The 12,726-nt window shown below is 35.2% G+C and overlaps 1 protein-coding gene across 1 annotated transcript; it reads left to right on the top strand.

Moving 5' to 3' along the window:
* Nucleotides 1-172: 172 nt before the first annotated feature.
* On the top strand, nt 173-7,674 carry LOC135614545 (RNA-binding protein Y14A-like). The gene is made up of 4 exons (XM_065112032.1): nt 173-503; nt 3,231-3,367; nt 6,781-6,926; nt 7,274-7,674. The coding sequence occupies exons 1-4, from the start codon at nt 239-241 to the stop codon at nt 7,320-7,322; spliced, it is 597 nt and encodes a 198-aa protein (XP_064968104.1). The 5' UTR covers nt 173-238; the 3' UTR covers nt 7,323-7,674.
* The last annotated feature ends 5,052 nt before the right edge of the window (nt 7,675-12,726 follow it).

Raw genomic sequence — 12,726 nt, 5'->3', positions numbered from 1 at the left:
AAAGAATAATTAGTTATGTTAATGATGTAATTAATATATTTAATGATGATTTCATAATTATATATATATATATATATATCAAATTTTAACACACACACACACACATATATATATATATATATATATATATATATATATATATATATAATGTCAAATGCCGACCGCATAAAATGGGCGCTGGTTTGGTTTGTTCCTAATTTCTAACCCCGACCCAGATCAGCGAGAGGGAGAGGCGACGATGGCGGCTGCCGTGGGAGATGTGGAAGTGGTGGATTTCGAGCCCGACGAAGACGATCTCATGGATGAGGAGATCGGCGCCGCTGAGGTTGACCCTTCCCCTGCCCCCAAGCTCCGATCCACCATTGCCGGCAGCGGCTCCTCGGGCCCTAGGAAGACCAAAGGCCGGGGCTTCCGCGAGGAGTCTGGGCCCGACCGTGGCAGCCACCTAGCTGCCAAGGATTTCGATTCCCTCGACTCCGATGGGGGTCCTGGTCCCCAGCGATGTATGTTTGGGAAACCCTAGTCCGATGGTTTTCGGTTCTTTTTCTTTTCGATTTCTAGGTTATGGGCTTTAGATCTACGCTTATTTTTTCATCATTATGCTCCTGCTGTACTGAGCCCTGCTTTCCTGATATTTGCCCTGAGTTAGTGTCTTTTGACGGTTTATTTATTCGTTTTAATGTTGGTGTGTTTGGATACGAAAGAGGCGATTTGGATTTTATCTTGGTTTGTTTTCTTGGATAATTTGACACGATTTATCATCTTCATGGCTTTCTTTCGCATTAGTAGGAGATTTGTAGCTTACTCTTTGATGAAAACTAACTGGCTACTGTCTGGTCTTAAATAAACTGTTAGAACTTTATTATCAGCATAAGAACAACCTGGAGACGGAGTCTGCAAATTGGGTAGTTAAATGCTTGATTGGCCGATATAGTATGTACAGGAGTTATCATCTTAAACTTCTACCTCATTATGTCCGTATGTATTTAGATCCATATAGGGCTTGAACATCTTTATTTGTTCTGTTATTGAGGCCTTGACAGCGCATTTAGGTGTTGAAATCTATGGTGACCAAAAGAAATTTGAAGAAAACTTTTCACTAAGAAAGCATTGTGTTGGAAGAGTTATAACAGTATAGGCAATAGGCATGCATGGAGGCCCTGTTCATGTGGCTTTCTTATCCAATTCCATTCTTGGCCCTCGCCTGTGTTTCAACTTAAGATTGGTCAAAACTTCAAATTGTGATTGATACAAGTTGTGCTTGCTGGATTTCTTTAATGATTAAAAAGTTGTCATTAGTTTCTTACTGAAGGATCAATTCGTAAAAAGGTTGTCATGAAAGCACAATTGATAGTAGTTAAGTATGCATCATTTCAAACCCTTAATTATAATATTTCAGATCTTGGAATGTCGTTTTTTGGGTAAGGTAAAGCTTGTCAGTGTTGTATAATATTGACAAATGAAAGGTTAGATGCCATACTTTATTGACAAATGAAAGGTTAAATTTCATAAAAAATAGTGATGATGGATGCCATACTTTATAGTTCTACATTAACATGAAGACAACCAGATTATTGGGATGAAATAGCAAGAAAATTGAAATACAAGAGGTAATGGAATATGACAGATATGTGAGTGACAAGATGGCACCCAAGTAGCCAAAAAAGAGATAAGATTCGTTAACTTCTTTTCACCATAATAGAGTATTTTATAATTTTTTAGAAAATATACAAATAGTGAACGAGATCAGAAAGAGAAATAGGGCTGCCCTCTGGCCTCTTAACTCGAATATCATCCAGTTTGTGTGGTTAAGTTGTTTTTGTGCGTTATAATCAATTTAAAGCTTCTACGGTCTTCTAACTAAACCTTGTGTAGCATTAAATTATTAATCAGCAGTGCAAATGACTTGCAATTATTGCTATGTTGGATAAGTTGTCTTGACTTTATTGATTATAAATGTTTTAATCTCTGTTGTTCATCACTTTAAACTTGTTAAAATTGAAAATAAATATCTTTCAACCAAATTGAGGACTTATGAGATGATTTTAAGGTCATATGTGTTTGTCAATCACATCAATGGAAGATTCGATAAGCAACAATATTATGTGGCATGATGTCGGTTGAGTTAAAGGATGGCCAAGTTTGGTGTGTGTATTATGTATGAGACAGTGCCATGTCATGCTACTTTGTTTGAAGTCAATCTGGTCGCAGGTCCAATTGCATTAGTTGTACATTGGCATGCATCTTTGTTTTTTTCTTCTCATTATGTTATGTGCTTAGTGCCATGTTTATAACTTGGTTCACTATTCAAGTTGCATATGTCAAAATATAATTGCATATGTATAAGTACAAGTCTTTTGGCAGAAAGAAATAAGAGAGTGGGATGTTTAAGGTGGAAGATTTCTAAGTGTGAATAATGTTCCACGAGAAATCAGGATCCCGACTATTTTGAATCCCTAGATTGTAGAATGTAGATTTTGTTTGTTTGTGTGTGTGTGTGTGTGTTTATTTATTTTTACTTTTGACAATTTATTACTTTTGACAATTTATTACTTTTGAAATGTTACATTTTCTTATACTGTCCAGTAGAAGTTTAGTAGGACACTGTAAACCAAGTTAAATATATAAGCTTGAGTTTGTTGTGCAGCATAATTTGCTGATTTCTTTAATAGAAAAGAAAGTTTCAGCTGGTTATCAGTGTCGATGTCGTTGACATACTGCAATAACTTAAGATAATATGTTTGTGATTTATTAAAAGTTGGGTAACATATTATATTTTGTATAATCCTGCTGATGCCAGTGACAATAGTTTGTTTGTAGCTATTGCATTTTGATAAGCATGATATTGTGGGGTTAAGAAGATTTAATGCTTGCTGAAAATTCTTCATTGTGATTTTCATTTGATGTTTGCTTATGAGGTTATTTGTCTCTTACAAGATATCTATTGGAAGGTTCTTCTTACTGTTTCCTTGTTTGCTGCTTATTCTACAAGGTTACTATTTTAAGTTGCATTTATTTGCTGCATTTTGGTTCGATAAAGAATATCTAATAACTTATGCACATTGGAAGTTTGCCAAAGGAGCTGTATTTTATTTTTCAAATAATGTTACAGCAGATTGATGTTATCAAAGCTGAACAATGTCGCCGATAACAGGCTCATATAAAGATTTTCATAGGATGATTCTGTTGTTGGAAATTGTATATGATCATCACACTTTTTAATGTGACAGCTATTGAGGGATGGATTGTGCTAGTAACTGGAGTTCATGAAGAGGCGCAAGAAGATGATCTGCACAATGCCTTTCGTGAATTTGGCCAGGTTAAAAACTTGCATCTGAATCTTGACCGTCGCACTGGATTTGTGAAGGTAGGGAAACTAGTTAAAACTGTCATTTTCTAGGCACTTATTTTCTTTTCCAATTGTTATCATGTAACCTTTTTCTTGAATATATTTTTTTCTTTTAAGATTATTAGAAATAATTGTGCTTCGTCACTATTTGGTCTTTTTCTATTTGTAGTTGTGGAATACAATGCTTCTCTAGACATAATTATTAATTTGCAGATGTTATATTTGGTCATGTTATCCATCCATAATCTTTTGATTCAACTATATCATTTTTCAATGAAGGGAGAGAGGCATTAATCAATTTAGTAGCTTTAATGGGGTCCTTCAGTGAGATAATTTCCTTTACATGCAAGATATGGGAGATCAATATATGGAGACTTGCAGATAAATTAGTGAAGTGTCTGTTAAGCTCGGGGTTGAGTGCCACATTCCCATGGTTGCTGCTTAGGCATTGTGTTGCACAAAGAATGGTTGAGCACCATTTTGGAATTTGGATACAAAAGCATACCAAACTAGGATTCATAGCTAAAATCACAGTTCTAGAGGGATATGAGGATCTTTGTAAATATGGGATATATCTGTTGACAACCCTAAACAAGTTGATGTTGTCTCGTCCTAGACATATTGCTGACTTTGGGAGAGTCACACATCAGTAAGATAATCTCGATAAATTGATGATTGTGGTGTTGGTATGTGTGCATCATATGGCTTCTGATGCTATTCTGACCATATAAGGAAAGCTGTGGAAAATTTGGCATGTGTGCTAGAACTATCTATAGGGGTTGCTTCTAGGTTGACTAGGAATGGTCTGTATGGCTAGTTTATTGGGTACAGGTGTCAGACTTGATCGTAGTCATCTAGTGTAGGAAATATGGTTAGTTACTGTTTTCTGTTTGATGTTTGAGTGCATACCATGTTAGGGATGTGAAATTCTTAATGTAGCCCATATACTCCACATTTCAATCTGGATCATTCATAGTTTATGTTGATTGGCTTTGTGCCCCTCGTTATGTGATTCCTTATTGTTTTCCCATTCTCCGGAGCCCTTATGGGGTCTTTGAGATTGGGCAACCGGTCATTTGGTCCCGAGGCTGGTCAGTAGTTCACTGTCTCATGAGCTTAACATATTGTTTTTGAGTTATTTTGTGCAGAAACCACTATTTGTAGCTTCTTCTTTAAATAATCAAGTGGTGATTGTCAAATATACATCTTGCAGCAGGCAATCGAAAAACAAAGTGTGTATATTTCTTAATTTAGGAGTACGGAGAACATATCATGACACATATTTTAATCTGTTATATCATAGCTTAGATTTTGCTCCTATAGAAATATCTACTTGTTATGAAATCTCAGATATCAACTTGCAGACGTATGTGCTCTTTACATGAGACTCTGGAATGAGATGAAATTGTTGCTAACTTAGTTATACTTTAACGATGCATAACACTTGCATATATTGCCTTGATTTTCGGTGAAGCGTCATACAAAATCTTGTGGTGAATATACAAAAAACTGTGTTCTTTTTTCTGCATTCTTGGCTTTCCTCACTCCCAATATTTTTTCAATTATCAAATATGTAAATATGGATTACATAATAGGACAAGTGTTTATCAAGATACCTTGTTGATCAACATTGTTCCTGCTTGATCTTTTGCAGCTTTGTATGTTACAACTTGTGAGGTGGTAGTGTGTTTTTGTCTTCAAGATACTCAGTTACAAAAGAACATTTATGCACAACATTTTCTTTTTTGTATGAGTTAATGAGCTTCAAATGCTGATAATTCACAATTTTCACACACATTCATATAATCCAACTATGGAACCACATGTCTTGTTTAGTACATTATTGTATGTACTTTTTGTTGCTTCATCTATAGAAAGCCTCATAATAGTTGGGGTTCTATATCTTGGACCTATACTCTTGTATACATTTGACAACCGCCTAGTCATATGTGATCTTTTTTTTTCATAGATGTTGTGTATGCAATCCTCTTCTTTTATTTGCTTCCTACATGTCAATGTTGATAAAATGATTATTTTTCTGTCATGTGTACTGACATCTGAACTTATCCTCAATTCTTATTCCTTTGTGTCCAATCGGTTTTTGTTGGTTTTGCCCTCCTCTCAGTAATTTTAGCATAGCACAACATTAACCAGAAGGTGGATATGTGTTGCTTGAATCTATGGATCTTTTACTTGCTCACTTTTCCTTAAACTCGTATGTCAGTAATTTTACCAGAAGGTGGAGATCTTTTTTGCTAGAGAGATAATGTTACCTAGACCTATTTAACTTCTGTGTAGACACAGAAAGGAATGACGGCTGAGATGATGACGGTGCTATATTTGATTAAAGTGCGTAATCACAATTCACAAGCACATTTATCACAAGAAAGTACCAGATATGTAAAGATTATGGTGAGTTGTAAACTATAATAACAGCGCATTGGCTTTCATAACATCTGGCTGTTATGCTTATTAGTACTTCCACATTTACCAAAATATATAAAAGGAAAGAGGAACAGAATGCAACAGTTGACAACTGTCTCAAAGAATAAGAATTGGAAAAAAAGAAAACCGAAGGGGAATAGGGCCGGTACCAGGGTAGCAGGAAATAATAAATTAAGGCAGAATAAAAGGCCTGGGACAGTGATAATGGAAGATGGAAGACAAGCGATTGAAGAACTAAGACCAAGGTTTAGGGACTAGCTAGTAGGAAGAGGAGCATTGGAACACAAGAAAGAAAGACCTCAAACCGCAGCAAGGTTGCATTTCTTGAGAGGCTAGAAAGACTAGACTTTTGTTTGATTTATAATTGTTGATTATCAGACTTACACAGCTCATTGTTGTAGATTAACAGACTTTTTACTTTTACCCAACAATTATTTGTTGGCAAGTCTTCTTGTTCCTTAGGGCAAGGATTGCAAATTGGTCGAGTTGTTTAAGCTAAATAACTGCTAGGTTATAGTTGCATGTGAAAGTTGATCATAGTTAATCCCTTATAATGTGTAGAGGTTTGCATTATGTCACATTATTGGTTGGGTCCTGTAGATGGTCAAACCTGTTAATAGTTATTTTTCATGGTCTAGCCTTATATGCTTATTAAATGGCATGTGAGTTATTTTAAATTGTTCAATGAATTAGGTGCAAGTCCATGTAATGAAGTCATATCCAAATTAGACTTCTGTAGAGCAAACCATGATTGAATCAGCTTGCATTCTACTGTACCAACATGTCTTATCTTATGTGTCAGAAGTGTGTTCTATTAAGAAATCATACATAAGTAGTAAATCTTTAATTAGTAAATTTATTAAATATTTTCCTTTGTGTCTGCAGTTTAATTATTTAAAAATGTGCATTATATATTGCTATTTATGTTTTTTATTTTGGTTAGAATTCTTTTATGTGTTACAATTTTGATTTTTCCACTTATTTAGGGTTATGCCCTGATTGAATATGAGAACTTTGAGGAAGCACAAGCTGCAATTGCATCACTTAATGGATCTGAACTCCTTACCCAAACAATTTATGTTGATTGGGCATTTAGCAAAGGCCCTATCAGGCGGAGAAACACAAGGAGAAGGTAATATTATGTATACAAACACTTTTTGTGCTTATATATCATTTTTAAGTAAACTAGACCTTTAAATGGCTTTTTGTCAGGAAACATAATATAGCATGATTTTAGTTTTAGATTGGGTACTTTAGATATCTCAATGCTGATGTTTTTAAAGAGCCAAAGTGAGTGAAAAAAGTTCCTAGTAGGACTAGACCCACCCTAGTACGCATTGATCAGCCAAAGTTGCAGGTGTTGTAGTTTCTATCAAGAACTAATTCAACCAATTCTTCAAAAATCATCAGGACTCCCATAGTTCTAATAATCATCATATGTGTTGTTACTCCATATGAAAGTTGTCTCTCTTTCCACAGATCCCCACGAGCTCATCGATCAAGGAGCCCGCCCAGGAGAAGATACTGAAGCTTCCTTCTTCCCCATCAGCGCGTGATTTTTGGATAGCTGGCTCCTTCCAGTGTACCTCAAGGCCCGTGAGAACTTGTTGGGGAAGCCTATGGCGCAAGAGTAAGCAGCAGTAGGTTGTACTATCAACAGTTGGGAAGTTTTTATCTAACGCTTGCTATGCCTCTGCTTTAAAGACTCCGTTTGAACAGATCGAGTGGTGTTAAATGTTTTCTGTTTAATGCTTGCATTGGCTAATTTGAGGATTTCTGCTGCGTTATCTTGCACAATTAACACAGTTTATGCCATCTGTGATTGGGTTGTGACCAAGTTTCTTATTAAAAAGTTTTGGATTTGGGTTGGAACTGATGAATCATTTCTGCCTCCTTTGCTGTGTTGATAGTGTTAGTGGATCGGTTTGATAGTTTCATTGCTCTACCTGTCGTAAACAATGCCTTGTCTTGAAAGAAAGGTAGTTACGTTCATGGTTGATTAGAATCGACGTAACTCGGGCTCGGGCCAGTGCAGGCAATAAGCGTTTGACAGAACCATGTTAATACGGGATCTGCCTCGGGTATAGATTAGGACACTTGACAACAGGTCGAAAGTAAAAATAAAAAAATGGAATAGTTTTATTTTAACATAATTATTTGTAAGCAAAATTAAAAAAGTAATCTTCTTGGTCGACATTCTAGAGATATATTTAAATAGAAGTTTTTTTTTTAATATCATTTGAGAAATTTTGGTATTATAGTCAGAACGTGATAAATATTTTAGGTATTTTTATATTTTTAAATTCAAGAAAATAATTAAGGACCATGGTTATCAATCATTAATAATAACAAGCAAACTTTGGAAGGATGAATTTGTTATTTCCTTAGTGTGGAAGGCTTAAATCGACGGTTGTGAAATGTAGCTTCATTTGTATTACTTATCGAAAGAGAGTCGAAAGGGTTTAGTCTCCATGTTAAATAATCTTAATAGGAGATGACACAAATAAATTTTCATTTGTATTACTTATCGAAAGAGAGCCGAAAGGGTTTAGTCTCCATATTAAATAAACTTAATAGGAGATGACACAAATAAATTTGATTCTATCTAAAGATAAAGTGAAGAAGAGAACGAAGAATGTTAATGACTCAGTTTCTAAAGGTCATTTTACCAGCTTGGGATATCATTTGTTTATACCAATCTTTAATTTTAATAAGGGTTTTTTCTAAGAAAATATTTTGATAACGTTGAGAGAGTCAAGATACTTGAAAGGTTGGCTATCCTTGAAAATACTAAGAGAATTGATAGAAGAATCACATTTTTCTCAAAAGAATATGTTAGGCTTGTGAGAGTTCACATTTAAATATAAATATGGAAAGCTATGCAAAAATATTAAGAACGGTAGACATATTAGAGCAAGATTTATAGTTATCTTTGAAGGCATGAAATAGATCGTCCATATTATCATGGCCCGAGTATGATGAGCTAACAAAAATACTTAAACTAAAGTTAATAATAATACACTCATCAAAGTCTTATAAGTAAATTTTAATCTTATCAACTTCCGATATAGGACTAATCATTAATTATGGGTGTTATAATCTCTCCCATTCAAAGGTTTGATGTCCTCGTCAGACCCAACATAACTCAAATCAAGAGTGTTACAGTCGACAAACATAATATGCAAAACTTTTACATAAAACTTGTTAAACTAGTCGGATAATTTAGGGTAAAAGCCGATCTCCATTGCCTAACTCCTCTATAAGCATTGAATCAATTGAGGGTAATATCATCCATAAGGTAAGAATAGAAAGGTCATAATCCAATCAATCAATTTCATTAGAAAATTGAAGAATATGAGAATGTTTTTAATAAAAATGAGAGGTTTTTAGTTTGATATGGAATAATCATGAGAATATTGTTATGAATATTTTTATTTAGGATCGACGAGTAATAAGGAAGACTATAAATTTTCCAACAAAAAAGAAGAAAATCTGACTCCAATACTCTGCATGTCAAAAAGACGGCCATTAGATTCGCAAATACAAGACAAACAAATCAACTATAAATTTGGCTTAAAATAATATGTCTTTATAAGAATTAGGAATACTTGTTTAGTACTCCCTCTACTTGTTGTTTATGGAATTCTCGTTACGACGACAGTATTGTCTTCTATGAATGGAATCGATTGGAAGTTAAAAGTAGACTCTTGCGTCAATGCTTACAGCATTAAAACCTACCTCGTTTGGCATGTCATCCTTGTCATCTCGTGTTCTTCAACTCCATCCCATTTACTCCTCACATTCTTAGAACCCTACTACAGTTTGTTCTTCCTCAAGAATTCCCACATACGTATTGAGGTGTGAAAAGATTATTTTCAGAGTAATCGACGATGAATGAGCCGAGCAATCGACGAGCTAACGAATGGATTGTTCCCCTCCTCCTCCTCCTCTTTTGGCAGGAAGGATATATTGTTGATTCCGCTGACCACCGACTGCTACACCTCACGATCGATCATTCCAAAGAACAATCGAAACGTCGCATGTCACAAACAATCGAGTTCGAGTGGTTAGAATACTGGAACGATGATGCCAGCAGCCAAGTACGATATATAAAATGAGCTGATAACAAGGCTTAGGTCAGTTAAACGCATCGAGGCATAAGACCCTAAGTTTCCATCTGATTCCAGACAAATCCTACCTAAGAAGCCTGCAGATGTTTCAGGTTTAGATCGTCGCTGTAAGATTGATATATGGAAGCAGTTCGTAGCAGCCGATGGTTGGTCGTGGACAACCTAAGTAAGTCTCTACTGATGCAGTGGAGAGCTCCTATCAAGACCGATCAACGATGGCTACCTTAGAATAAAAATTGGGCCAAGCGGACGAAGGCCATGGACAAGAACGCACGAACAAGATGGTAAGTGGCCAATTTGCTATAGTAAAGCATATCCCGATTCCCAACACCTGCGTCCGCAAGTACAGCATTTTGTGGAACTGCCAAGAGCACAACTCCAACGCGTCATTGCCATATCCTTAATTTACTACGGCCATTATGGTCTCTTCTGCTGCAGCGTTATCGTTCGTCGTCATGCATGAACTGTGTATTGCACTCTCTGCAATTTGTCGTCCCTTTCCACGCCAACCTTGATCCGAGTCACGTATTATGATCTAAGCACTGTTTCCCTGAAGCTCCTGTGTTGTGTGTGTGTGTGTGTGAAAGAGATAGATAGAGATAGAGAGAGTGACTATAGTTTTTATTAGGGTTGATAGCCAGCATATGGTAGAAGCATTGCACCGAGGAGGGGACCCAATGAATCCTCTTTCAATTGCGGCGAGAGATGCCTCTCCTATGAGTTGAGCTCAACACGTCCATTGTCGCTCCCTCTCGCGTTACGTCAACAACAACATAATTGCGGCACCTCCGTCTTCACCAATCACTGAGAACAATGTTGTGAGGCGCCCCACAAATAACGCAAAAAGTAGTACGTCGTGAGATGGATCTTTTCATCATCATGTTGTCTTTTGTTTTTTTTCTTCTTTTTTTTTTTGGATAAAAGTTCACTTTTTCCATACAAATAAGACAAAAAGAACAAAACATGCGGCTGTCACCTTTTTCTTATTTGTACGAGAAAAGCCGAACATATATTCTTTCCATTGATGCTTACGTTATAGCCGGGAATATATGTAGCTATTGCATAATTGCTTTCTGAATAACTAAAATCGAAATATATTCCATCAGCGGAAAAGAGATCAGTAGAGGCGATGGTTTATGCTATGTTGTGAAGTCGTAAGCTAGTCAATAAGTGTTATGATAGCTAAAAGTCATGATAGGGTCTAGATTCACCCTACTACTCCCACCCCCATTTGTTGTTAGTCAATCACCCATTTGTTGTTAGTCAATCATGTTTGCTATAGTTCAGTTGTTACCTTTTATACAATAAGTTGTCATAATAATAAGATAAACGATTAATTTTAGTCATCGTTCATGATAATTGTATTTATTTATTTTTTCTTGTTTCTGGAATATTGCACCATTTTTATTGTTTGAAATTGTATTGGTTTCTCCTATCATAAGAAATGAAAATTTTACTTATTTGGGACAATAGAGAGAGAGAGAGAGAGAGAGAGAGGAAAAACACACAGCTGACTTTTGACAATCCAACATCATCAAACTTTTAGCATAAATTCTAGCCATTGTTAATGGATGATTTGTCCACTATAGTCTTAGTGGGGGAGACGCGTCCATGACGGCGCGGCCGCCATACTAAAGTGAACATCTAAGATCTTGGAATGAGCTTGCAATTTATAACCCCTACAGGGAATTGATTTAATGGTCCACTTGAGGGTTTATTTTTTTTATTTTTAATCCCAAATCAAATCCAACTATCTAACGAATATTTAAGATATTCTTAAGATATCATTTATAATTTTTTTTAATTGATATGAGGATCCTAACATAATATTATGATACATTATCATCCACGTGGATAATAACTTACTTGACATCCATTTTCACCGTGTATACATCCTTCTGTCAAGTCAGTAGTTTTATGACATATTGTTATCATCATGATATATCATGATCATTATTTTTTTACTAATTTTATGGATTAGAAAAATCTATAAACTCGGTTGATATCATCTTTGGCAACCTCCTCAAGTTTAAATAGTTAAGAATCTCTCAAATTATTCCATTGTGGGCTACATTCATCCTATGATAGGATTTTCCATAGTGAATATAAATCAAAATAAAGTTATATATATTTTTTTTATTATGCGTTATTATATGTGTACATATACAAATAATATTCTTTTGTTGCATTAGATGAGGGAAAAGCTACGATGATTAGAAATGTAAGGTGAGAAAGCGGTAATATTAGGGGGATGGATCTCATCATCGTAGCTACGGCGGAAGAGACGTGCGAGTAGCTTATAATGGAGAAATGAAATATATATATATATATATATATGGACAATTATTTTCATAGTAGCTAGGATGAATATTTTGTATTCGAAAACTAGCGACTCACCTTAACCTAAATTAATGAAAATAATAGAAGATAAGAATAATTACTGAAGAAACTGAAGCTTTATTGAAGAAATGAAAAATGCTTCAATACATTAACATAGTTCCCTCTCCTATTTATACAAATTAGGAGAAAAAATTTTTCTCAACAGAAAGAATTTTCCTATTTATACAAATTACTGTTGCTGTTGCTGTGAGGGCACAAGAACGAGCCTCTTAGAAATGTGACTGTAACGACGTTGGTCGTTAGCCAAAGACAAAAGAATAGAGGATTTTCCTCAACAGAATAAAGAGATTTCCTCGTATAGTTAAGGAATTCTTATCTTCTTATCTTCTATCACAAATAACTTTATTTTTATTGTGTCAATAGATTTCTATCACAAATAACTTAAGATAAAATGATGTAAGA

This window comes from Musa acuminata, chromosome BXJ2-6 (genome assembly GCF_036884655.1).
Source record: "Musa acuminata AAA Group cultivar baxijiao chromosome BXJ2-6, Cavendish_Baxijiao_AAA, whole genome shotgun sequence".
Taxonomy (NCBI): domain Eukaryota; kingdom Viridiplantae; phylum Streptophyta; class Magnoliopsida; order Zingiberales; family Musaceae; genus Musa; species Musa acuminata.
The sequence above is the reverse complement of the archived record's forward strand: the minus strand, read 5'-3'. Positions and strand labels throughout refer to the sequence as shown.

Excerpts from the sequence above, each read along its gene's own strand:
- LOC135614545 (XM_065112032.1), top strand. The coding sequence starts at position 239 with ATGGCGGCTGCCGTGGGAGATGTGGAAGTGGTGGATTTCGAGCCCGAC. Across the intron at positions 504-3,230 it reads GGGTCCTGGTCCCCAGCGAT|CTATTGAGGGATGGATTGTG; the intron begins GTATGTTTGGGA and ends TTAATGTGACAG. Across the intron at positions 3,368-6,780 it reads GTCGCACTGGATTTGTGAAG|GGTTATGCCCTGATTGAATA; the intron begins GTAGGGAAACTA and ends CCACTTATTTAG.